General features: G+C 40.2%; 1 protein-coding gene across 5 annotated transcripts in view; it reads right to left on the bottom strand.

Annotated features, from left to right (window-relative positions):
• The window catches only part of SIK2 (salt inducible kinase 2), a 71,436-nt gene that overhangs the window by 43,892 nt on the left and 2,494 nt on the right, over positions 1-25,050 (bottom strand). For all 5 annotated transcript variants that reach the window (XM_054803353.1, XM_054803355.1, XM_054803357.1 and 2 more), the window contains exons 2-4: positions 17,009-17,125; positions 14,218-14,281; positions 1,299-1,460 (exon numbers count right to left, since the gene is read on the bottom strand). In XM_054803353.1, coding sequence (XP_054659328.1) covers positions 1,299-1,460; positions 14,218-14,281; positions 17,009-17,125 — 343 coding nt within the window. The remainder of the gene's footprint in view (positions 1-1,298; positions 1,461-14,217; positions 14,282-17,008; positions 17,126-25,050) is intronic.

The following is a 25,050-nucleotide window of genomic DNA, read 5'->3' as shown; positions in this document are numbered from 1 at the left end:
GCAACAAACATATCTGGGAAAGCTACTCCATTGACACATACATTGGTAAGAAATCCTTCTTAGTCCATCAGTAAAATCCTGTTTCATGGGCAAAGAGAACCTATGGGGGTTTTTTGTTTGTTTTGGTTTGGTTTTTTTATGGCAATGACTATGGGTTCCTTTTCTCTATGTTTAAAAGGATAAAATTCTTTCTCGAGAAATAGTTTTCATCTCAAAGGTGAGTGCTCATTTTAAAAGATTATATAGATTTCCCATTCTGATAAAGATGATTTGAAAGGATTTGAAAGATTTTTCCTAAAAGTGAAGTTAATCCCCAGAATTAATTGCCTAGTCTTCCCAATGTTTGCTGTAGTATTGCAGAAAAAGGGCGGAATCTTTGTGACACAGATGCTAACTAGTTAAATGGGTGTAACTTTTCCTTTGAAATCTTTAAGGACACTGTCTTCATGTTCTGTAGACAAAAAGCAGCGCATCTTTTAGAGAGCTGCTGGCACATTTAACGCTTTGCTGCAGTTTAAAGAATTAGAGATCAAGATACATTTTTGGTTCATCCATTTCAGAAATGCCAGAGAGGAAATTCAAGGGTGAAATAATCCAGCAGTGACCGACAACTCAGAAATGTTTTATCGCTTCACGCTTCTTAGCCTGATTGGGTGGCTCTTCACACTTCCTTCTCAGAACTAGCAAGCTTACTCCTATACAAACCAGCTTCTTACAGCAGTTAGTCTTCCCTTCCTGCTCCCGTATTATTGATGACTGAAATTCAACAGTCCTCCAAATCAAGATGTTATCTAGCTTTCCCATTTCAAGTGTCGCTGGGCTAAAGTCAGTATGGAAGGATTTGTGGAACTGTAATGAGTTGACAAGCGACAAAATGATTTCCATTGCTAGCAACATCTGCCATATCTAAATTTATAATTAAAATGAAATCATGCATGCAAAAGAAGAAAAAAAATCAATAAGCTTCCATTTTGAGTTTTTCTACTGTTGAAAGAAGTTATTTGATTAACTCTGTTTTAACCTGAACATCTGGCAGCGTTATAGACATGTTATGACACCCACAAAAAATCTAACTCTAAAAATTATTTCCTTTTTCCTGAAAGTATAATAAAGCTAATCTAGGAATTATTTTAGCCTCATGTACTGTGATATCCATAATGCAAAACCATTACACATATTACCGCTCTGATTTTTTGTACCTTAAGAACAGCAGGATATCTTGGGCAGCAGCAACTGAATTACTAGAATGGCCTTCATAAAAATAGGGTGTTACTGAATATCATCTACATTCTGAGTACCTGCTATTTTGATGTTCATGTTGTTGTCAAGCAAAAGATTTTCAGCCTTCAGGTCACGGTGAACAATCTTTCGACCATGGCAATACTCTACTGCTGAGAGGATCTGCCAGAATTTGCGCCTGGCCTCAGACTCACTTAGACGGCCATGGCTGGCAAGGTAATCTGGTAAAACAAAGCAGGTTTCAATGGATTAGACAGCAAGCAACAACCCTGAAACTAAATGATTTCTCTCAAACAATTAGCACTAGGAAATGCAAAAAGTATTTCAGCCAATCCCAGTTTCCAAGCTGTTATTCTCACACCCTCCCCTTCAAAAGAATAGAAAAAAAGAGTAAGACAAAGCTGCTGTAATGAAACTATACTCTCTGTTCCTTCTTTTATAGTTACCTGACTATATTGATAAATATTTTCATATAACGCAACTCCTGTGGAATGGGAAATACTTGGAATAACTGGCTTCACCATCATGAGGTACTTTTAAGCTTTAGCCTCTTATCAGTTCATGCAAGCTTCACACCACACTTTTCCCTCCAAAGCCTCAACAGAGGCTCTGTGGTAGATAAAAGTATTTTTTTTTCCTCTGGAAATAAAACAAGTACCCATAAAGTACCCATCCTGACCTCTTGATTGTCTTCACTGCATCACAAGCAGAAAGAACATTTTGTTTTCATATTTAATTATGTTGTAAAAACTAACATTAGCCCTGAAACAAATGACAGCTCTGAAACCAAAGAGTTTATCCTCAGGAACAAAAACAAGTGAAGAAGCAGTTTTGAGAGTCTTGACAGAAACAGCTTCTATAGCCAATTCTATTCTCTCAAGCCCGTCACGGTCCCTCTGGATGGCCTCCTGTCCCTCAGGCATGCTGACCGCACCACACAGCTTGGTGTCATCGGCTAACTTGCCGAGGGTGCACTCGATCCCACTGTCCACATCACCAACGAAGATGTTAAACCAGACTCAGTACTGACCCCTGAGGAACGCCACTCGTCACTGGTCTCCACTTGGACATCGAGCTGTTGTCCGCAACTCTTTGAGTGGGACCATCCAGCCAATTCCTCATCCACCAAGTGGTCCATCCGACAAATCCACGTCTCTCCAATTTAGAGACAAGGACGTTGTGCGGGACAGTGTCAAATGCTTTACACAAGTCCAGGTAGATGATGTCAGTTGCTCTTCCCCATATCCACCAACGCTGTAACCCCATCGTAGAAGCCCACCAGATTTGTCAGGCACGATTTGCCCTTAGTGAAGCCACGCTGGCTGACACTGGTCACCTCTTCTTCCATGTGCCTTAGTGTGGAGTTTCCAGGAGTATCTGCTCCATGATCTTGCCAGGCACAGAGGTGAGACTGACTAGCCTGCAGTTCCATGCATCTTCCTTTTTCCCCCCCCTTTTAAAAATGGGGGTTACGTTTCCCCTTTTCCTGGCTGCTTGGACAATTTTGCTGTATTCCTCCCAGGCTACCTGCCCTTGCTTCCACACCCTCTGTAGGCTTCCCTTTTGCGTTTGAGTTTGTCCAGGAGCTCCTGGTTCATCCATACAGGCCTCCTGGCATTTCTGCCTGACTTCCTCTTTGCTGGGATGCATTGCTCCTGAGCTTGGAGGAGGTGATCCTTGAATACTAACCAGCTTTCTTGGGTCCCCCTTCCTTCCAGGGCTTTGTCCCATGGTACTCTACCGAGCAGGTCCCCAAAGAGGCCAAAGTCTGCTCTGCTGAAGTCCAGGGTAGTGAGCTTGCTGTGTGCCCTCCTCACTGCCCTAAGGATCTTGAACTCCACCGTTTCGTGGTCACTGCAGCCAAAGCTGCCCTTGAGCTTCACATTCCCCACCAGCCTCTCCTTGTTAGTGAGAACAAGGTCCAGCATAGCACCTTTCCTCTTTGAGTCCTCTTTCACTTGGAGCAGGAAGTTATCATCAACACATTCCAGGAACCTCCCGGATTGATTATGCCCTGCTGTCTTGTCCCTCCAACAGATATTGGGTTGACTGAAATCCCCCATGAGGACCAGGGCTTGTGAACGTGAGGCTACTCCTATCTGTCTATAGAGGTCCTCATCCGCTCAGTCTTCCCGGTCAGCTGGCCTGTAGCAGACCCCCACCATAGTGTCCCCTGTCCCTGCCCTGAATCCTGCCCCACAAGCTCTCAGTCAGCTCCTCATCCATCCCCAGGCAGAACTCCATGCATTCCAGCTGTCACTGACAGAGGGCGACACCTCTGCCTAGTCTCCCCTGCCTGTCCTTCCTAAAAAGCCTGTATCCTTCCATTCCAACACTCCAGTCATAGGAGCCATCCCACCGCATCTCCATGGTGCCAATAAGATCACAGCCCTGCAGGCATGCACGCATCTAACTCCTCTTGTTTATTCCCCAGGCTACATGCATTTATATAGAGGCATCATCTTGCCCAACACAATGCCAAAGGAGAATACCCGACTTTGTTAGGTTGTGTTTGTAGGCTTTATAGGTGCTTGCAACATTTTCATTTATGCTTTTCTGCTTTCTTTATGGTAAGCAGAGAAGGCTTGAGCAGCTCACGCTAAGCACATTCTAAAACCTGAAAATACATTTCTAGTAAAACTTCACCAATGGTGCACTACTGCTTCAATTTTTACTACAGATAAGGACAAAGAAATGTGTTGTTCAGAAAGAGGGGGCACAGATCCATCCACAAACCATGAGAATTTTTGCAAATATTCACAAAAACATGAAAAAGAAATTATTTGCTGTTGGATCACGTAAAACCAACCACTTCACTGACCTTGCCATTCTTATACATCACGAGTTCTCTACTGCCACTTGGGTCACTAGACTACACGGCCATTAAGCGTTCCAGCCAGCGTCATACTGATTATCAAAGTGACTTCTGAATTATTTTTCACTCATACTGTTTAAATAAAGAAGTGCAATCATTAATACACTATATTCTTAACGTGCTCAGTAAAAAGACTTGTTTCAAAGATATTTTATAGGGGGATCATTTAGGAAAAACTTCTGTACTCCATTACGGAGGTAACTTAACTTTGTTTTACTTGTGGTAGGATTGAAAAGATTTCATGCACTGCTGCTACTGTCTCCCAAGCACATTCTACAAGCACAGCGGTGGCTGCTCCTGAACCATTTAAAGTGGCAAACTGGAGACCTCAGTTGCAGTGTACTCATTTCAGCATCCCTTAGAAAAAAACCCCATTTTTAGGCAAGGCACATTAGATCTCATCTCTGGAACCTGCACATCTGAAAACTTTCCTCAGAGCTTCTAACCTACCTAAGTCTTACTACACTTTCAGTTGGTTTAACTTGGCAAAGCACAAGAACAAACAAAAGGCTGGCAGTAAAGGGAGATCGTAATATTTGCAAGCTAAATATCATTCAGTCACAAAGTGACTGACAAATCATATGATATCAAGGTGAAGTCAGATATCAAAGGCAGAAACTAAATTACACTGAATGCAAGCCAGCCCTTCAAGCTGTTAATCCATCATTTGTTAGCAATGCAGCTAATAAGTTAATGAATCCCAGCTGTCATTTGCTTTTATGGCTTTAGCCTGTCAGGACTTATTTAAAGATTCCAAGCCACCTTGGCCTTAAGTGTTCCACCAAGTCCAGTAGTCTGCACAGAATAGGTCATTTATTCTGAAATCCACCACTTTCCCTCCTGGCAAAGTGGAACATACCACAGTCTATCTAAACAGGGGATGGTACGTGCAAGGATACTGTTTGTGCATTAACTAGCGTGCAAATAGGAAAGGCTGGGATACAGGCAGTGTGCCAGCCCCTGCGTTACAGAAACCACTTTAAGACAGCTGAAACTTGCTAGAGACATTCTGCCACAATAGGTAGAATCTGGACACCGTTTGAATATGTGTGTGTATACCTCTGGAGCTAAGAAGCATGACTCTAGTTTTTACTCAGCTAAAGCAAAGCACCCTGTTGTACCTTGCAAAGACTGAAATATCAAAGCTACCCATGCTTTCATAAACATATCCTTTGACAAATCTTACCCTCGCGTTATACTCTCTGGCTGCATGTTTCTATGGTAGATTTTTTTCATTTTTCTATAATAAAATAGAAACCAGAAGCTATCTTAGATTCAGCCAGATCCACAGCAGAACTTTTGTCACAAGGCAGCTTCCTGTTCAGCCTTTTCAGAAGTCTGAAGTACATTTGTTTACTGGATAATTGAAAGATTAAGATGGTATTTAGTTCAAAATACGACTCAGACACTGTCTGGCAAACCCAGTAGTCAACGCTTTTCATTTAAAATACAGTCCTTCATTTAGGTGGACAAATGTATACATTTTAAATTTGGTATGTTAAGGCTATGTTAACGAGGCACACACACCCCAAAGCAAGTACAGTGAAGGATAACAAAGATGATTAAGGGACTGGAGTGCTTGTCATACAAGGGGAAGCTGAGAGAACTGCGGGCATTGGGCCTGGGGAAGACAAGGTACAGAGGGGAATCTTATTGTGTGCATAAATACTTGACAGGAGGAAGATGACAAAGCCAGACTTCTCAGCAAAAGTACCCAGCAAAAGAACAAAAGGCAGGGGGAACCAACTGTAACACAGGAAATTTGATTTAAACCTAAGAAAAAGAGGTTTTTTTCTGTGCAGGTGGTCAAATGCTGGAACAGGTTGGCTGGAGATTGTAGTCTCCATCCATGGTCCTGAGCGGTCTGCTCTGGTTGACCCTGCTCTGAGCCGCAGGGCTGGACTAGACATTCTCTACAAATCCCTTCCACCCTCAATTCTTCTGTGATATGGGTTCAGCGTAAGGCAGTTAAGACATCACTCATCCAGTTCAAGCTTAGTAAGGAACAAATAATCCCATATTAAGGGACACACACCATATTTCTAGTCTTTGGAAGACCTAATAACAGAATTAGTAATAACCGGTTAGAATTTCAGCTAAGGAAATGTTCATTAAAGATTAGACAAAATCTTTATAATTATAAAAACTCAGATCCTGAATAGCTTTGTCTAGGAAGGTTACTAAATCTCTCTCTCTAGGAAGATTTCCAAGAATGGTGAAGGTGATCCTGTGCCAAGGCTGGGACAGAGCAGATAACTGCTCAAGCCCATTCCAGTCCAGTTTTCTGCACCTCATCTCAAAACATATATGAAATTGTCCAGGACAAACTGCTAGGTAAAACTAGGTTCTTACAGGTACAGACATAATTAAATACCAATACTCTAAGAAATCAAAGAGATGCCTGAATGTCTCCTTCATGTGGAAGCAGTTCTGGAGATGCCTCAAGTTTATTCTTCACTTAAACAGGCACAAGATGCTGAGAAGTTGACATTGTAAGTGCAAAGATTTATACTATCAAACATGTCTCCTTAAGGCTTGGTATTTATTCTGAAATACTCTAGAAAACTTCTAAGACTGTCTTCAATATCGACTGAGCCAGGATTCTGCAATATATCAAAGGACTAGTTATGAAGGAAGTCTCGTTCTTGGCAAAGTTTGGTTTGAAAACAAAAAGAACACTACTTCAGCTTCCCTATCAAGTAGAACAAAATCCAGAAGAGAATTTAGGCCACTTTAGTTAAACTGTGCATCAGTTACTGCATGTTTCCAAGAGAAACACTCAGAAAATTGCAAATAAAACTGTAATAGCACTTATTTTTTCATTTGCACAACCATAGCACGCTTTGCATGGCTAGTTACTGTACGTATTTAATGTAGGAGTGTTTTCACATCTAGCTGCTGTTTTGTTTAAGAAATGTTTTTCCAAATATTTGCCAGCTGCTCTGCAAGCGCAGTGCTTTGTTATTCCAAAATCAGATTTACTTCAAGATCCACTTTTCAGGCATGATTGATTTGGTGTGTGTAGAAGATGAGATCCACTAGACTGCCTAGGCTGATCTATTTTCCCATACAACCATTGGGCACACACTCTGAATGCACAAAAGGTTCTTGCAAAAACAGGTTTCAGTCCCTTTGGGACAAGAGAGGCAGAGCATAAACCCGACTGACTAAAGGAGCTTATTTTGCATTTCTGTGCATTACTAACATTCCCCCAAAGTAATTTTTTTTTCAATGGGGTGGTGGATACCCTGGCTGGCACCTGGCAAGATTAAGAAATAAACATTTTGTTTCTGTTGTGAACACTTTTGAAAATCTCAGAATAATCTTATGGTTCTTCACAGTAAAGCAGAGAGATGCCTGTGTAAGAGTATTAGCACAGTAATATAGCCTGACAGTATCCCATTATTTCCTGTAGGTTCTCTAAAAGGCAGCAAGGTCCTCACAACCTACTGTCCAATTGCAAAAAAGACTCAAGGTTGTAAGGAACACCTAAAGTCAGGAAAGTCAACTATGAGATGTAAGATAACAGAGTGAGTATGCAAATGCAGTTAAGCTGTTCTTCCCAGGCACTGTGTACAGCAGTTCAAGTATTTGCCTCAACTATTCCTTAGTCTTTCCCTCCTCATTTCTTGCATGAAGTAGAAAAAGTAAATACCAGAAAAGTACATGCATAGGTACAGTCACCCTGTCGCATGTAAAATGCTGCACTGGAGCTCTAGATGAAGAGGTTGTGCTGTTATCACTTGTTTGGTAGTTTCATGCTAAAACCCCGTGGGAGGCCACATGAGGAAATTGAAGGACAAGATCAAAATAACTGCTCCTAAACTTCAGCCAAAAGCAGCACATTCCTTTAGTTACAATTGTTAAGCTAGACATAAATCTCATAAGCTGGTAGTTTGGTCATGTTTACTGCTTTTAAAATGTACATGTATGTCAGACAGCAAGCAAAAGGGGGTAGAAACAACTGTAACAAAGCTTGGATATTCTCTTTCCCCTTGCTAAACAGTTACATTGGTTTTAGGCTTAATAATCAGCTTCCCCCTCCACAGTCTAGATTCCTGTAATACAGACAGTCGCTGATGAGAAGCTAGAGAATTAACCCTTCAGAACAGGTTCATTGTAATTCGTTTAGCTAACAGATAATCCACATCTCAGCTGTTTTAGAGACTTCAGGTCAGAGATGCTGACGGTTACAAGATGGTGGCTGTAAAGATACTTCTAAAACCAGCAGAAACAGCTAGTTAAAGACTTCATAGATCTGTAGAGTATTAAGCACAACTGAAACCTTTTTAATTCAAATGTTTTATTAAGTCTGAAGACTTTTCTAAAAAACAAATCTAAAATATAACAGCATTTAAACTGTCTAGGCTAAACACATTTACTGCAATGACATTAAGTGGCAAAAGGCAAATTCAAAACTGCTGTTGAATATAGAAAATTTCACTGAAGCTATGAAGACAGTGAAGAACGTTAGTACAGGGGTTGAAAATAATCCTGTCCATGAACTACCAGTCGGCACTATGACATGATGGTTTAACAGAGTTGAACAGACTCAATGAGGTTTAATACCAGGCTACTGACAGTGAACTTGAAAGCCTGACATGGTATTAAGAGAACATTTACCAGTTACCAACTACCAACAACCATCTTGAGGAGCATGCTATGTTCTTTAAAGTATCTTATTCAAGAGGAAGATAGAAAAAGGTATTCTATAAATTTTCATAAATTTTGTACATCACTGAGTAGCAAAGTTACTCAGAAGAACTATCACAAACACTAACTTCAACCTGGGGAGGATGATCTCTCTCTCAGCTCCTCCTGTACTCAGAGAAGAAAGGGAGGCTCCTCTGGAGGGCAAGTCAAAGCTCTGAACCAGCCCTCAGAAGGAACATACAGGAAGATCAGCCCCCATCGACTGAAGTTTGTCTCTCATTATACTTCTCCCACCTCACTAGCTTTTGAGTAAAAATTTAAGTAAACTGCTCTTGCCACAAGAGTTTTTGTTTGTTTTTCGATTGTTTTGTCATTTAAGCCCCCTTTCAAGTGAAATCAAAGGTTAGTCAGAAAACAAAATACAGCATGAGATTGATTAAAGAAATAGCAGGTTCCACAGGTTTCTAACCATCTTGCTTTGCAAGAGAAAACAAAGTAAAATCCCCCCAAAAGCAGGATCATGCATGGCAAAGTGTTAGAAACTTTGAAGACCCTTGTGTACAGGACTCCAGAAGAGCATCCCACTGTTTGTACCGTTTGAAAACTGTTCTTTCACACATTGTTAGACTTGACATGGTAAATTCAATACACCCAAAGAAAGATCAGGACAGAAAGGAGAAAAAGCTCATGTAGTTTGAATCATCTTTCTACTTTTTTTTTTTTTTTAAAATACTGCCCTGCTTTTCTCTACTTTCCACTTACATCAAAGTTGCCCTGGACATGCTATCCTGCTTATGACACAAGCAGTCCAATGATAAGGACTTAAAAGGTGGGAAAAAAAAAAAGATAACCCAGACAACAAGAAGGTACTTTGAACATGTGAGTTCGGTTTCATGAAATTTATCCCCCTGTTCCCCAGTGTAAAAAAATAAAGATCAGCCAGGCTCCACCTCTTCTGCACTCCAATTACCAGGGCCCCCTACCTGCTGAACTCTACTCCATTGCCCTACGAGTTCATTCTGTCTGGTGATGTTGACTGACAGTTTTGGAGAAACTTTCTCAGGAATTCCAATTTTGTTATTGCCACTAAAATGCATGTAAAAACTTTAAGTGCCTGGGTATCAAGCATAAAACTCACGAAACTAGCTTTTATTAAGCAAGAAAGGTTGTGACTTTAACACTTTGGTCCAATTTCTAAACAAAGCAACAGTACCTACGATATGTCTGAACTGTGTCCAAAACATACATTAAAGGATCTGCAAACAGGACAAGTCTCAGAGCCAAAAAGTCTTTGCTTCTTCAGAATGAAGTAAGAGTTTAAGTCAAAGTTTTACAGCAAGTGATACACATTAGAGCCGAGACAAATAAGAAGGAAAAAAGAGTGACCATACAAGTTACTTCTAGAATATTTAACCATGCTGATTAAGGATGTATATTTTTTCCTTCTGTTAATTTCTTTTTCCCTGTGACTCCCTCACTTTCTCACACAGAGCAGGAGCAAAAAAACTTCTGGTCATGTAATGTAACTTAATAATTATAGAATCTGAGACTAAATACTGAGAATGCCTCATATATAAACCTTAAAACTCCATAAAATACATAAAAATTACCTTTGTACCTGCATCAGGTTAAGATAGATTTTTGGCTTATACTAATCCCATATGCAAGTCAGGGATGATACAAATCAGAACAGTTAGGTTGGAAGGGACCTTAAAGCCCATCTAGTTCCAACCCCCCTGCCATGGGGCAGGGACACCCTCCACTAGCCCAGGTTGCCCAAAGCCCCATCCAACCTGGCCTTGAACACTGCCAGGGAGCCAGGGCCTCACCGCCCTCACAGGGAAGAATTGTCTTCCTTAGATCTAATCTAAATCTCCCCTCCTTCAGCTTAAGGCCATCGACCCTCATCCTATCACTCCCTGCCCTTGTAAACAGTCTCTCTCCAGCTTTCTTGCAGGCCCCTTTAGGAACTGGAAGGCTGCTATGAGGTCTCCCCGGAGCCTTCTCTTCTCCAGGCTGACCCACCTCAGCTCTCTCAGCCTGTCTTCATAGCAGAGGTGCTCCAGCCCTCGGATTGTCTTTGTGGCCTCCTCTGGAATTGCTCCAACAGGTCCATGTCTTTCTTGTACTGGGGACCCCAGTGCTGGACGCAGTACTGCAGGTGGGGTCTCACAAGAATGGAGTAGAGGGGGAGAATCACCTCCCTTGACCTGCTGGTCACACTTCTTTTGATGTGGCCAAGGATACAGTTGGCTTTCTGGGCTGCAAGTGCCCACTGCCGGCTCATGTTGAGCTTCTCATCCTCCAACACCCCCAAGTCCTTCTCCTCAGGGCTGCTCTCAATCCATTCTCCGCCCAGCCTGTAGCTGTGCTTGGCGTTGCCCTGACCGATGTGCAGGACCTTGCACTTGGCCTTGTTAAACTTCATGAGGTAGGTTCGCATGGGCCCACCTCTCAAGCCCGTCACGGTCCCTCTGGATGGCCTCCTGTCCCTCAGGCATGCTGACCGCACCACACAGCTTGGTGTCATCGGCTAACTTGCCGAGGGCGCACTCGATCCCACTGGCCACGTCACCAACGAAGATGTTAAACCAGACTCAGTACTGACCCCTGAGGAACGCCACTCGTCACTGGTCTCCACTTGGACATCGAGCTGTTGTCCGCAACTCTTTGAGTGGGACCATCCAGCCAATTCCTCATCCACCAAGTGGTCCATCCGACAAATCCACATCTCTCCAATTTAGAGACAAGGATGTTGTGCGGGACAGTGTCAAATGCTTTACACAAGTCCAGGTAGATGATGTCAGTTGCTCTTCCCCATATCCACCAACGCTGTAACCCCATCGTAGAAGCCCACCAGATTTGTCAGGCACGATTTGCCCTTAGTGAAGCCACGCTGGCTGACACTGGTCACCTCTTCTTCCATGTGCCTTAGTGTGGAGTTTCCAGGAGTATCTGCTCCATGATCTTGCCAGGCACAGAGGTGAGACTGACTAGCCTGCAGTTCCATGCATCTTCCTTTTTCCCCCCCCTTTTAAAAATGGGGTTTACATTTCCCCTTTTCCTGGCTGCCCGGACAATTTTGCTGTATTCCTCCCAGGCTACCTGCCCTTGCTTCCACCCTCTGTAGGCTTCCCTTTTGCGTTTGAGTTTGTCCAGGAGCTCCTGGTTCATCCATACAGGCCTCCTGGCATTTCTGCCTGACTTCCTCTTTGCTGGCATGCATTGCCCCTGAGCTTGGAGGAGGTGATCCTTGAATACTAACCAGTCTTCTTGGGTCCCTCTTCCTTCCAGGGCTTTGTCCCATGGTACTCTACCGAGCAGGTCCCCAAAGAGGCCAAAGTCTGCTCTGCTGAAGTCCAGGGTAGTGAGCTTGCTGTGTGCCCTCCTCACTGCCCTAAGGATCTTGAACTCCACCATTTTGTGGTCACTGCAAATCTTGCAAGATAAACAACGTCCAATGTTGTAGTTCCCAAGGCTAGTAATAAGATGAATGGAAGGATTTCAAGAGGGAGAAAAACCACAGTTTTAGGCCAACCTGCAACTCATGGCAAGGCTTCAAGATTAGCACTGGTTTGAGAACAGTAGCTTACAAGGCGAGAAAAAACAGAATCCCCCTTTCTTGTTATTGTTTGGTAATTAGTGTAAACCAATATCATGCTGTTCCTTCAGAGAAAAAAAACAAAACACAACACAAAACCAAACCAAAATAACCAAACCCACATTCCTGAGAAATGCACAAGATACTCAAAGGTTACCAGACCCCAGAACAGACTTATGCTAGCATGCTGCATACAGACATCTGAGTAACACTCTTGGTATTTTATCATCCCAACCTTATTAGAACATTGTCTTGCTATTCTGCAGGTTGTTGACCATTTCAAACAAGTTTATAAATAGCAAGCTCATCTTTGGTGAGAGGAACACAGGCTCACCCAAATTTTGTCACGTGTGGGAGCTGAAAAAAAGCACTTTTACTTTGATCACTAATGCACATTTTAAAGTTAAAGGCACTAACCCAGGTCAAAATTAAATGCATTTAAATACTTAGTGTCACATTTCACTTTTCTTTGTGGTCTAAAAAAGGAGCACTGCTATAGATAGCTAGTTCTGGGAAAAAACTCAGCCTGTCCTCCCCTTGAGAGGACTTCACTGCTACCCTAGCCTCAATAGCTTAGAAAAATCTCAAACAATAACATGGGACATGTATGCACAGTACAATCACTGAAGACAAAGTGCCCTAGAGATAACTGATAATGGCACAGCAGATGCCGTAAGCCTGACTGTTTAGAATTATGACAGTTCTTCAAGCTATACTGAAGGAGAGCTTAAAGGCTACAACCTGGCTGCCATAACCAGGTCTGTATTACATATGTGTAGGAGATTTCTTTTACTGTGCCCATTACCACAATCAAGAAGGGAGAGAGTGTGCAGGAACTGCCTTCAATACTAGAATACAAGCCTCAGGAGCATGTAATCACTTTTACTATTCACTCCATAGCCCTTGGGAAGGGTAAAGGTTGATGCACAGCCACTTCAAATTCTCTTTTACATAATCATCAGCAGAAAATTTTAAAGTTTAGTAAGCTTCCTCAGTTCCTCTGGTCCTTCAAAATACTGAAGGATTCTTTACTCTTCTGCACTTTGAACAATCATGTACACTAAAAAAGGGCTGAACAAGTGTGAAGTGTTATCTGCTTGGAATATTTATATACTATGATTGTACTGCACTGATTTAAGTAACAACATTTTCCAAAGGAATGAGATCTCTATTGTAGTCCAAGCTGAGCATTAAAAAAACCCAAAAAAGTTGTATTGTGAAGTACTACAACTAAAAAACCAAAAGACTCTGTTTCACATAAACTTAACGCTCAAATCCTGCTTCAGCGATGAGTTTGAGCCAAAGAATTAATGTGAAGTTGACTATGCAGGTCAACACAGACAACCTAAAATTATTATTATGAGCGCTACACGATGTCACCCTGACATCCCCTCCTGTCCTCCACGTTCTTCCTGAAAACATATTAAAAAATCATGTCTGATAAATCAGTACATAACTGCACAAGAAACAGATTCTTCAGTTTACCTGAAATACTGTTTGGGCCACTGTTCATTATCAGGATGAACATTTATAGCTTTCATCTCAACTCAATGCTGAAAGCCTGGCAATTCTGTCAACTGTGATGAGTTTATCCTGCGCTGGTTTGTTTAACAAGCTGTCTTCTGCTAAAGGAACATCAGTAGTTTAACTTTTTTCTTTTTTCTCATGCTACTGTACATTTTAGAGCTAAGAACTTTAGGGAAAAAAATATTACAATGAGAAGCAGTGACAGTTATCAAACTGATAAACTTGAAAAATAAAGTGACACACTACAGTCAAAGGGATCCTTGGGCAAGATAATGCAATTGGCAAACTTCAGAAGTCAACATTAAAATATTCTCTTGCTTACCGAAAATTTCTCCATTTTTGGCAAATTCTGTCACAAGGTACAACATGCTTTTAGTCTCCATCACCTGTTGACAGAGAAATCACATGTGAGATTGTTTGCAGGAAGAGTAAAAAGCAAGCAAACACCCAAATGGATACTTAGTCTCAGAATTGTTCTCTTCTGGTAAAGATGTGAAAGCCTTCCCCTTGCACATACAGCTATCACCATCTTTCACATTGTTTTTTCAAGTTACTTCAACAATTTCACAGGGAGCATCTGCATGCCAAGCACAAGGATAAGCTTTAAATACTTCATAAAGCCAGTGTACAGCGAAGGTGGTAGATAGGACTCTCAGCCACAAGCGACTAACACAAAGTGATGGCATACGCAGCAGCTAGTTTAAAGACTTTCCTTTAAGGAATCGGCCTAAAGTAATTCCCTTGCTCGAACAGAAAGATTTCACCCAACAGTTCAAAATTCCATACTTCCATGATATAAGTTGGGAAAATGCTGCCCAGTCAGTTATTCTTGCAACTTTCTTCCTAATGATCTACTCCTCAACTGCTTAAACAGTTACGCAGGAATGCACTGTACAAGCAGCATAATCAAAAGATAAACTGAAAGTGAAAAATCCTCTACTTCAAGTAAGAGAGTCAGTTCAGGACTTCCCTTCAGTACAATACAACAATTTCAACATCTGACACATTTTGGGGCTATTTCAATAGTCACAGCAAAACAGTTCAGCCTGAGCTGTCTATGGACAAAACCTTCTTGAATTTGATTTTTGCATTTTATTTCTGCACCAGCTTGAAAGTACTAGAAGACTGCTCACAAATAAACTTTTTTAGAGGAATGCTAAAAAAAAGGCAAAATCCTGAAAGATATATATAGACAGCAGAATTACCAAAAACTTGACAAGACAGCAGACAGAACAAGGTGGTAGTTCTTCAGTCTTTCCTGCACTCTTGTTTAATTCTACAACAGCTGAGCATATTATGACTGAAATGTCTGTATCTGGAAGGCAAAACAGTTTCAAAAGACTGTTTTAAACCAACATTTGGAGACAGGAAGCTGCAACAGCCTGTGGATTACATATATATGGAACCGTTCTTAATCAAGCCAAGATTGCTACCTTCATTACCCAACTTTGACAATCCTCAATGGTTCCTTGACACGAGACAATTCAGGAACTCTTAGTGTGGACACAGTACAGTGATGGGCACACTATACAAATAAACTAGTGAGACTATTTGATTGAAGGCTATTTTAAAAAATAAACTCACCTATCTACCAAATGCATTTCTAACAAGCCAATCCCTTAACAGAAAAGCGGTAAGCACTACATAAGTTAGCATCCTCTTCAAGTGATCTTGCTCATCTCCAGACTATAATTAAATTATTCTCAGATGCTCCTCTGCCATTTTTGTGTTTTGTCATTCATTCAGAAGAAACTGTAGTACAAATTTCTAACAAGCTTGAGTAATATAACTCCTTCAGGTCCACCTCTACTCAGTGAATCAAGATTTTAAAAAGGAAGTGCCATTCTCTTTCCCCATAAGATGAAATTGAAGCAAAACAAGTCTAAACTAGGATCTTCATCTTTCTTTAGTAGAACTCCAGCACCATAGATCCAAGTCCTTGTGCTCACATTGCCTTTATAGATGTCAGATGAACTTAAATTCCAAGTTTGCTTTTAGCATGCATAAATCTTCATTTGTTTGTTGAGCTGGGTTTATTTGAAACAAGCAAGAGAGCATCTCAGAAACACCATGTGATTTTTTAAAACACTAACAAACAGACCCCAAACGGATTATTCTCGGGAAAGCCTTAAAAGCAAGAGTTAGCTAAAGCAGAAATGCCAGCAGCCTCAAACGTTTTAGCATGCTAGCAGGAACAGAAAATGAAACAGAAGAGAAACAATAGAAAAGAAACCTATATTTTACTACACAAACTATGCACACTAAGTCACAAGTAAAAACCTTCAAAGGTTTTCATTGTATGAATTATCACAAGTGCAGGTTTATCTCTTATAATCTATGTAATATATATTGTTGCACCATAATTATTCATCCTTTATGCTGTAAAGGGATGCATTCAATTCCACAACATACATAATTCACTTCAGGATAAACATCAATTTGTCCATATCTACAACAGAAGTGAAATGCAAGACTTCAACAAAAATAAATCCGAAAACTAGTTATCTGTCTCCTACTAAATGCACTTCAAGATAAAGTGCTTAGGAAGCTGTTGCTTGGTGCATGCATTTACATCACAAGCACATCTACAGAATCTGGATTTACATATCCTCATGTCTTATCTTTGGACAAGAAAAAAAGGCTGCAAGTACTCCTCAATCTACACTCTGAGCCAAGACTCAGCTAAACAAAACCACTATATCCATGCAGATCCTCCCAGCTAGTACTCACTGTAGATGCATTATGCTGCATATTCCTACCCTGCTCTAGCTTACATAGTACGTCATTTACTAACAGACAGCAAAGTCTCATCACCAGGTATTTCCAACTCAGCTCTTCCACCAACATAAAATTTACAACCTTCTGTGCACTTTAAGCAGATTTCAGGTGCACTTGAGCATCTAACACAGCCAGCCTAATTGGTATCACAGATGGAAAGGACCACAACTGATACACTTTCAAAAAAATTAAACACTTATCCCATGCAAACCAATTCCAGAAAAGCAGAGTTTGTCATGGACTGGTGATCTGCTAGAAGTCACTGGTGTCAAGTGAACTCTTCATACAGGAGCAAAAGAGAGGGGAGAAGGAAAAAAAGACACCACTAACTATACCTGGTAGAGCTTTATAATGTGTGGGTGATCAAGCATTTTCATTATCTGTACTTCTCGGTAGATCTTCTCCAGATTTACAGCATCCAGCTGAGATTTGTCAATGATTTTTATTGCCACCTGTAGACAAATAGCAAAAGTGAGATTAAAACTCTCCAACATTTTCCTAATTAGTTTACCCCGTTATAAAGGGAATAATGCAACCCCAGATAACTGGGGGCTTTCTTCTAGCTCAGAAATATACATCCTACACTTAAAAATACAGCAGCACAACATTAAATATGTCAGTAGTCGCACTAAGTGGCTGCAGGACTATCACCTACATCGGCATGTAAGAAAAAGAAAGCTTTACAAGAAATGGAAGACACAGAACAAGTGATGGAGGCCACTGCTCTAATGAGCCCAGGTGCAGAATGCTCTTATATCAGTAGCAAGTGGGAACAACTTAAGGACCCTTCATGGCTCAGCATTGTAAAGACAGAAATCTTCTTAAAAAGCATGCAAAAAGCATGCAAAGGACAACAATACTAAAGAGTACTGAATATATAAATGGTGTTTATTCACCCTGAATATCACATTATTAATACTTAAACAAGAACAAACAATATAAGTGACACAAATGCTTCCAATTTAACTGCCTTTCACAAGCTATTGAACTATAGGAGACAGCTGCTATGCAGGAGACAAAGATCCATAGGAGGTGAACCTCATTATCTCCAGTAAGGCTGATTATGGACCCCCTTGAGTTCAGAATTAACTATTTATTGACTTCATTTCAGTTTTGCTTGATAACCTCTTCAAAAGTCACTTGTCTTCCTCAACCACCAGAAGAATAAGATTCTGCTATGAGTGAATAAACTGATCTAGCCTTGATTATCAGTGAAAAGCTGTTTTTGTTTTAAGATGCAGGATGCACTCTCACATAGCTGAAGCAGAACAAAACTATTTTCCAAAGCAAACTTTTTTAAAAACTTCTTTCCAAAATATAGGTGTTTGTTTGTGTTTTTTTTAACTAATGTCTGATTAACGTAGAACTCACTGAAACTAGATTTATCAGAGACCAATACACATTTATAAGAATAACGATATATACAGCCATCAGACAGGAAACAAGAAAAATAAAGGTTCACATCCCACATTTTCACCATTAATCATCAGTTACTCCATAACCTTTATTATTCAACACGTAATAGCGGACACTTTGGAAGAAGTGGTACCTAAAATAGTATTCAACCACTCCACACTGCCCTCCTCCTCCCCAGCTCTCTGCACCTTTCTTCTATCCTAGTATAACATACAGCAGTTAAGGGGATCCTGATATCTGATCTCTTCAAAACATGCCTCCTCCAGTTGTCTTCTGCTAGCTATTTGTATTTACAGTGCTCTCCATAAAGCATCTACTCTGCCCTCTTTCACGTTACAGTACACTGCACACCAAAACGCATACAGGAACAGTGATGCTCAAGATGGCAGGTCCTAAAAGATTACACATCTCCCTTTCAAAGTTTCTGTCCTTTGACTATGAAGACACTATCTCTAAACCATGCAAATAAAACGTGTGGATCACCTCCTTCTGCTCCTATTGGTTACCCCCTCATCTTATTCCCATTCCTTCCAACTACAATATTATTTGCTGTCTTACACTTGGTATATGTATAAAACCAGATGATAATAAAGGCCTGGCTTCACACACGCAAAGAAGAACGGTTACATGCATGGACTGGACTACCCAAATGCATACTTCCCACTTGGTCTTGCTGGATTTGCACTCCCTTTGACGACTCCCTACTGCAATTGCTCATTCTCTCAGCAGGTCCCCTTCCACTCACGTAAAGGCAGAACAGCAAGCTGCTTCCTTATTTGGTCTGATTATATGCCATGAGGCAGCAGAGGACGCAAACAATCATTCATGTAGCTTAAAAACACCACACAAAAACCATACCTTTAAGTCTCCCTGGTCTTAATTTAAGATCACACCTAATAAAATGACTTCTGGTTATTGCTTGTTTTTTGCAGGCCCCATTTATTAGCCTAAGAAAAAAAAATCACTTCACTAGAAAGTTAAAAAATGTCAAAGCAATCAAACCAAACCACTAAAGCCAGGCCAAATTCTTAAACATACATCAGGAAATATTTATTAAAAACAACCCACGTGTCACATTTCTCCACTTCCTCTAATTTATTTTAAACTGTCTCTCTGGAATCAACCAGAGACGCAAGCTGGTTTCTCCTTCATTCTCCATATCTATCCCAGTTTATATCTGGTATTTGGGTGACCTCCAGACTTAAGAGGAATGGAGCCCACTATTTCTTATTTACAAACCAATGAAAAGATTAATCTGGAACAATCTTGCATTCCTATCACAAAACAGTAATACATCTTTCAGTCACGCAACAAGGTATCTCCAATCTTGGACAGATCAGGTGTTCAGGAAAGACTAAGGAAGGAAGCTTCCTTCATCGATCTAGACTAATGCAAAAAATCCTGCTGCATTTTTTTTGGTATTTGAAGTTTAATGGCAATCTAATTAGAATAGCAATTTACACAGACAGCATCAGTATCTCAGTAACTTGAGGTATTTACAGTTGCTTCTTTCTTCATCACGTAGACACCACAGTGTAGAAGCTTCACCTAAAACTTACATCACTTGCAACTTTTAAGACTGCCTCCTTCCCTGGCTCTGATTCATTTAATTTCACCTTCCAATCACTGCATTTTCTCCCCATAGTCAGGTGTTTTACAAAGCTCTCTTCAAATACAAGCAAAAAAATACAGTAACCTTTTCCCGTTTACTCTTCTTGCACACAGGAAATGTGTGCAGTACAGAAAAGCTAATAAAAGCAAAGCTATACAGGATTTCAAAATAAAAAATGTTAGGTGTGGTATAGTAGAGGCGGGGGGGGGGGGGGAAGCAAGTGAAACTGCAACAAAGCAATAAAGGGATTTGGACATTTTGAAAGAAACCCACAACAAACAAAGCCCAACACCCCAAAACACAAACCAGAAACCAACCAAAAACCCAACAGCAGCCTGCTCTCTGGGGCTCATGCCTAACCTCTGTTTATCTATCCATCACACTACCAGTTTGATTAGCACAAATATTTATACTTCCATCTCCTGTACTTCTCACCTCCCCTTAGTGGGGAGGGGAAGAATTCTGCAACTGTATGGCTTGCTACTGCTACTTTTTCCAATGAAACTTGACTCCCATCAACTTACCCTAGTGAAAAAATCTAACTTTACAAGTGCACTGACTATTGATGTTTGGGGTTTTTTCCAGTATAGTTTGGCATTCCCACAGTTTGCCCTTAAATTTTGAGAATTCCTTTTACTGAAAGTAAAAGTATTTCAAATACAGCCTGTTACCACTTCCAAGCCTATCTAAAAGCATCTATGTTGCCAGCTTTCTCCAGAGGTATCAGGCATTACCCTGAACACTGCAGTTCCTAGCTTCTAATATTTGCAAAGAGTTCCAACACAAAATTATTATTAATTTTTCCCCAGATAAAAAAGTATCCATTTCCCTAGAAAAATCTAGATAAGTCATTTCTCCTTCTTCAGTTTTAAAGATTAAATATTTCCATTTCCACTTCAATTTCTTAATCAGTGCCTACTCTAGTTTTATGTTTTCCAAGATTAATTAGATTACGCAACTATATAGTCACTTCACTTACTAAAAACTAAGTAATTTATATAAAATCATAGTGTGCAGAAGACATTTTTTATTTTTACATAGTTAAAATCCTTGAGCAGATCTTACTTCCTGAGCAACAACCGGTAAAATTTCATTAGAGGAAAGAAGCATTTACAAAAAGACTAATAAAAAAAGGAATGGGTCTCAAATTTGGGAAACGTTGCTACAAATCCTGCTATAACCTTCTCTACACCTTCTGCCCAAGAACAGCGCTTGATGTTCAAATGTTTCCTACTTTCGTCCTTTTCCAGAAGTTTCCTATGCTATCTCCTTGCTGCACACATTTAGAAATACAACAATTCCCAAAGACTGTTGAAAGACTGAAACCTAATCCTTCTTGTGAAAGTGTGGGAGCAAGAAGACAAGTCTTCAGGTCACACATTTCTTGGGGCAGAATGGCTCCAGAAAAATCCACTTTCAATAGTTTTGAAACATTTCCTTACCTCTCCATATCACAAGCAAAAAGTGATCATAGATTTGTAACAAGTCACACAGGATTAACACTCCACAGCAGCACACAGTAACATTCTATACTGTCTACACAATCATCTACCTACTCCCAAAATTACAACACTAACACGTATCACCGAGTCAAGTATTCTGCATTTATAGCCTTTGAGTCTGAGAAGATCCATTTTGTTTACACACAGGGCATTCAGGCACAGCAATGCATCAAGGACTTGGATGAATAATTCCACAAAAATGATTTTATGAAGATAGGGCTAGATAATGACAGCATTAATAAAATGCTCTTTATTAAGTCAGTTAATACTGAAATCCTGCAGGCAATCATGGAGCTAGGAAAAATATGTTCTATATGACTTTGCAAATGTTGGAAAACCAGTTGTTTTGGAGCACTACAGAATGAACCACTGTCTCAGCAGGCTACTCGCTACCTCTGTCAACATGTTAAGAGATGCATTTTGTGCTGCTACATCCATAATCTGTTCAAAAAGAGACAAACAAGACTTCTTTAGCTAGATCATTCAATCAACAGCTATCACTAATATATTCATAAGTATGTGTTGTGTAACCATTATTTTGGTCTCTCATATCTGAAATAATTCTAAGTATAGTTCTCCACTAATTTAGAATATCTTATCTGAGATGCAAACTAATGAAGAACAAGCTATATTTCCAGTTTAAATAGGTTTTTAGTTTAAAAACCCCACCACATTACATCAAACCATATTTTGTGTTACAATGTGGAGTTATTTGGTACTATTAAGCAGCTGTTTTTGAAGAGAAATTAAAAGTGTGTGCCTACTTGAAGGAAAAAATCTTGCTTTTGCAATCCTTGTACAACTTTCAATGTGTATATTATATACATGCGCACAGTGGCAGGCTTCTATAGGAGAAGCAGCATAGTAGCAGCTGGGCTTCTACAGTCAAATGCAGATTAGGCATCTCAGTCTATTCTGAATCTTCAGTTTTCATGCATCTTGCCAGGGCCATAGAAGAGTTAGAGAAAAACCACTTGGAAATACTTAAATTCCAGCAACTTCTTCATAACAATGTGAGAACAGTGCATTCAACAGCAACATCTCACTTTCGTCCATAATCTCAGCTGTGCCACGATGACAGGAAAAAGGGAAGTAATTCTTAGAGGTGGAGAAGCTGCTTCAAGATGGGGAACAGTTTCCTATCTGTAAAGTGTGTTTTGCTCGTGAACATACAGCTTGCTAACAGCTACTAGCATTGTGCAGAGATGCTGGAACATCACTTTAATCTTTTGAAGACAGTGCAGAGAGACTGACTGCACACAGAAATGAATTCTTATTTCTCTAGTATGGTCAGTCATTGCCATAGTACAAGCAAACTGACTCTAATTTAGCACGTACCAAATTAAGGACAATTACACAAGTTTTGCAACTCTAGTTTTGGCTTTTTTTTTTTTTTTAAGTAGTTATCACTCCTCCCAAGGAAAATAAAAGACAACAACCAAAAAAATCCTAACCAGACATCAATATATAGTATTAGTATATACTTCAAATGACAAAGAGGGAATCCTGTTCTTTCCCTTATCTTCCCCCATCATCAGTTTTTGCTGCTTAAAGAATTATATTCTAAAAGATCTTTGCAACTTTCAGGATTTCTTTTGATTTAAAAATATTAGGAATAGCACCCATTTCCTTCCCTCTTTTACTAAAGGCCTAGAGAACTGGAGTTTGCTCAATCCTCATCTGACATCTGGGAACTGAAACTGTCAAGCAGTGAAGGTGAAATGCTTGTCAAAAAAGATGAAAGTTTTCTATCCTTCAGCTACTCCAGCTTTCAATTTTCATTGTTTTAATATTATTCATTTAAATCCCCAACTAGTCTCTAAAAAACCCCAACCCCCCCCCCCCCCCCCCCCCAACAACCAACCCACGACACACCCCCAACACGGCCTAACAAGTTAACATGTCCATGTCAGTGCAAGCTTTAAGTTTTCATGCAGGTTACAGAAATTCAGAATTGACTTAAACCAATACATCCTAAAACTAGATAAACTGCATTAAAATGAACACAACTTCCTGCAATCTAGAACAACTCCAATCTGCAACAGCAAAGTGTGTGGATATCACAGATTTATAGAAGTATTAACCTCCCTTAGGCTGCAGCACATTATGCTCAACCTGATCTACAGGTGAGCTCCCACTGTCTGCCTCCAGATACGTGCTCCTCCCTTGCAGGAGATCTAGAGAGCCCACAGCTGCAAACAGTTAAACCAGCACCCTGAGTCTTTGGGGGATTTTTGCAATAGCATCTTTTTCCCACTGAATTACTCCACTAATGCAAACTGTGTGCTACATAGCACAGGAGCTGCTGCCTCCACTCGTATCATTCAGTTTTACATGTACCTAAGCACACGCAATCAGGCACTCACATCTAAACGAGCATCAACATCTTTGTATCGGGAGCTGGTAATTTTCAGAGAAAAGTGCAAACCACCTGTAACATACCAGAGAGCTAAAAGCATAACTGTGACCCGTAAGGACATACTAGTCAAAAGGGTTTCATTTTCATCTGAGGAGCAATGGCTAGTGTTCTTCTGTAGATGGCCAACCTTAGGGGATACTAGTTACAGAGTTTGGGGGGGGGGGGGGGGGGGGGGCACGGAACACAACTCTCTCATGCATAGCCTATTCACGAAGGTTTTCCTTCATCCTTAAAGAGCATGCTTTTTTCCAAGCAGTACCTTCATCTGTTCTGAGAGCTTTTCATTACTGTCGTCACATTTCACTAGAAGCAAATATCCATCTTCTTGATTTTTATGCTTCTGATTACTTTTGTTCTCCTTTCTTAAGTCTCCTCCTTCTGAGGAAAAATTTTGCTTATTTGTGCATGCCTCATTAACAAAAGTTACCCTGAGATCACAGGATTTCTCCGCAACAGGATAAATTAGCATGGCAGGAAAGCACGTGTCATTAACTTAAATGGCAACAAACACACAAACAACAAGCAAAGCAAAGGTCACATCCAACCACGTAGCCCCCTCTGGGGCACCCTGTAGAACTGTGGTTAAAGAGGGTCATGCACTACCTCTATTACTACAAATATATATCAATCCCCCATTTTTCTCAGCTTTTGCACTTCTTTTGGTTTGACTATTTAGTCGCACAATTTTAGTGTTGCATTAATACAGGATTCAAGTTACGATTTCTGAGTTTGTTTGCATATGCATAAGACAAGGTAATAGATCATGTATCTTCTCCTTAGTGCCTAGTTTCATTTTATTTTCACCTAAACTTTGCTAATAGTTTACGACAACTATATTTACTATTTCCAGTTCAAGTTACCATTTTATATTCCGATATGTAGGTTTTCCATAAAAGGAAGGATTCTGTACATAATCCATTAAGTGCTGACCTTTCAAGGTAATAAGATCCCATCGTTTTTTAATTTGACAGTTACTGGCTAGTCAGAGTTATGTAAAAAAACCCAGAAAAATATTTTTATAGGTCAAAGCCATATAAAATACAATTTCAAAGTACCGATGCTAAAAGAAGCCCAACATAAACAGGTACCAAATTTAAAGGGTTCAAATAGGGAGATTCAGGAGAAACTCAAACAAGTAAATAGTCCTTTTTATAAGGGCTTTCCAAACAAGTTTCAACAGATCTGATGGTACACAGGTACAGCCTTTCCAGAATCTAACAAGCTGAATATTCTTCCACTGGAAGTTTAATAAAGGCACAGATGAATGTGAGAAATTAGCAAGTCAAGAAATTTAAGTAACAGCTTAGAACTTGAAATATGAACAGCCTTTCATCTAGAAACATTAATAAGCAGGTCTTCCACTTTACATGCATAGTGAACTAACACTAAATCAAGTGAGGGGGTCCAAACTTGAAGTGCTTATTCAGG

Source organism: Grus americana, chromosome 24 (genome assembly GCF_028858705.1).
Source record: "Grus americana isolate bGruAme1 chromosome 24, bGruAme1.mat, whole genome shotgun sequence".
In the NCBI taxonomy this organism is placed as follows: Eukaryota; Metazoa; Chordata; class Aves; order Gruiformes; family Gruidae; genus Grus; species Grus americana.
Note: the sequence above shows the minus strand (reverse complement) of the source record. Positions and strands in the feature narration are given on the sequence as shown.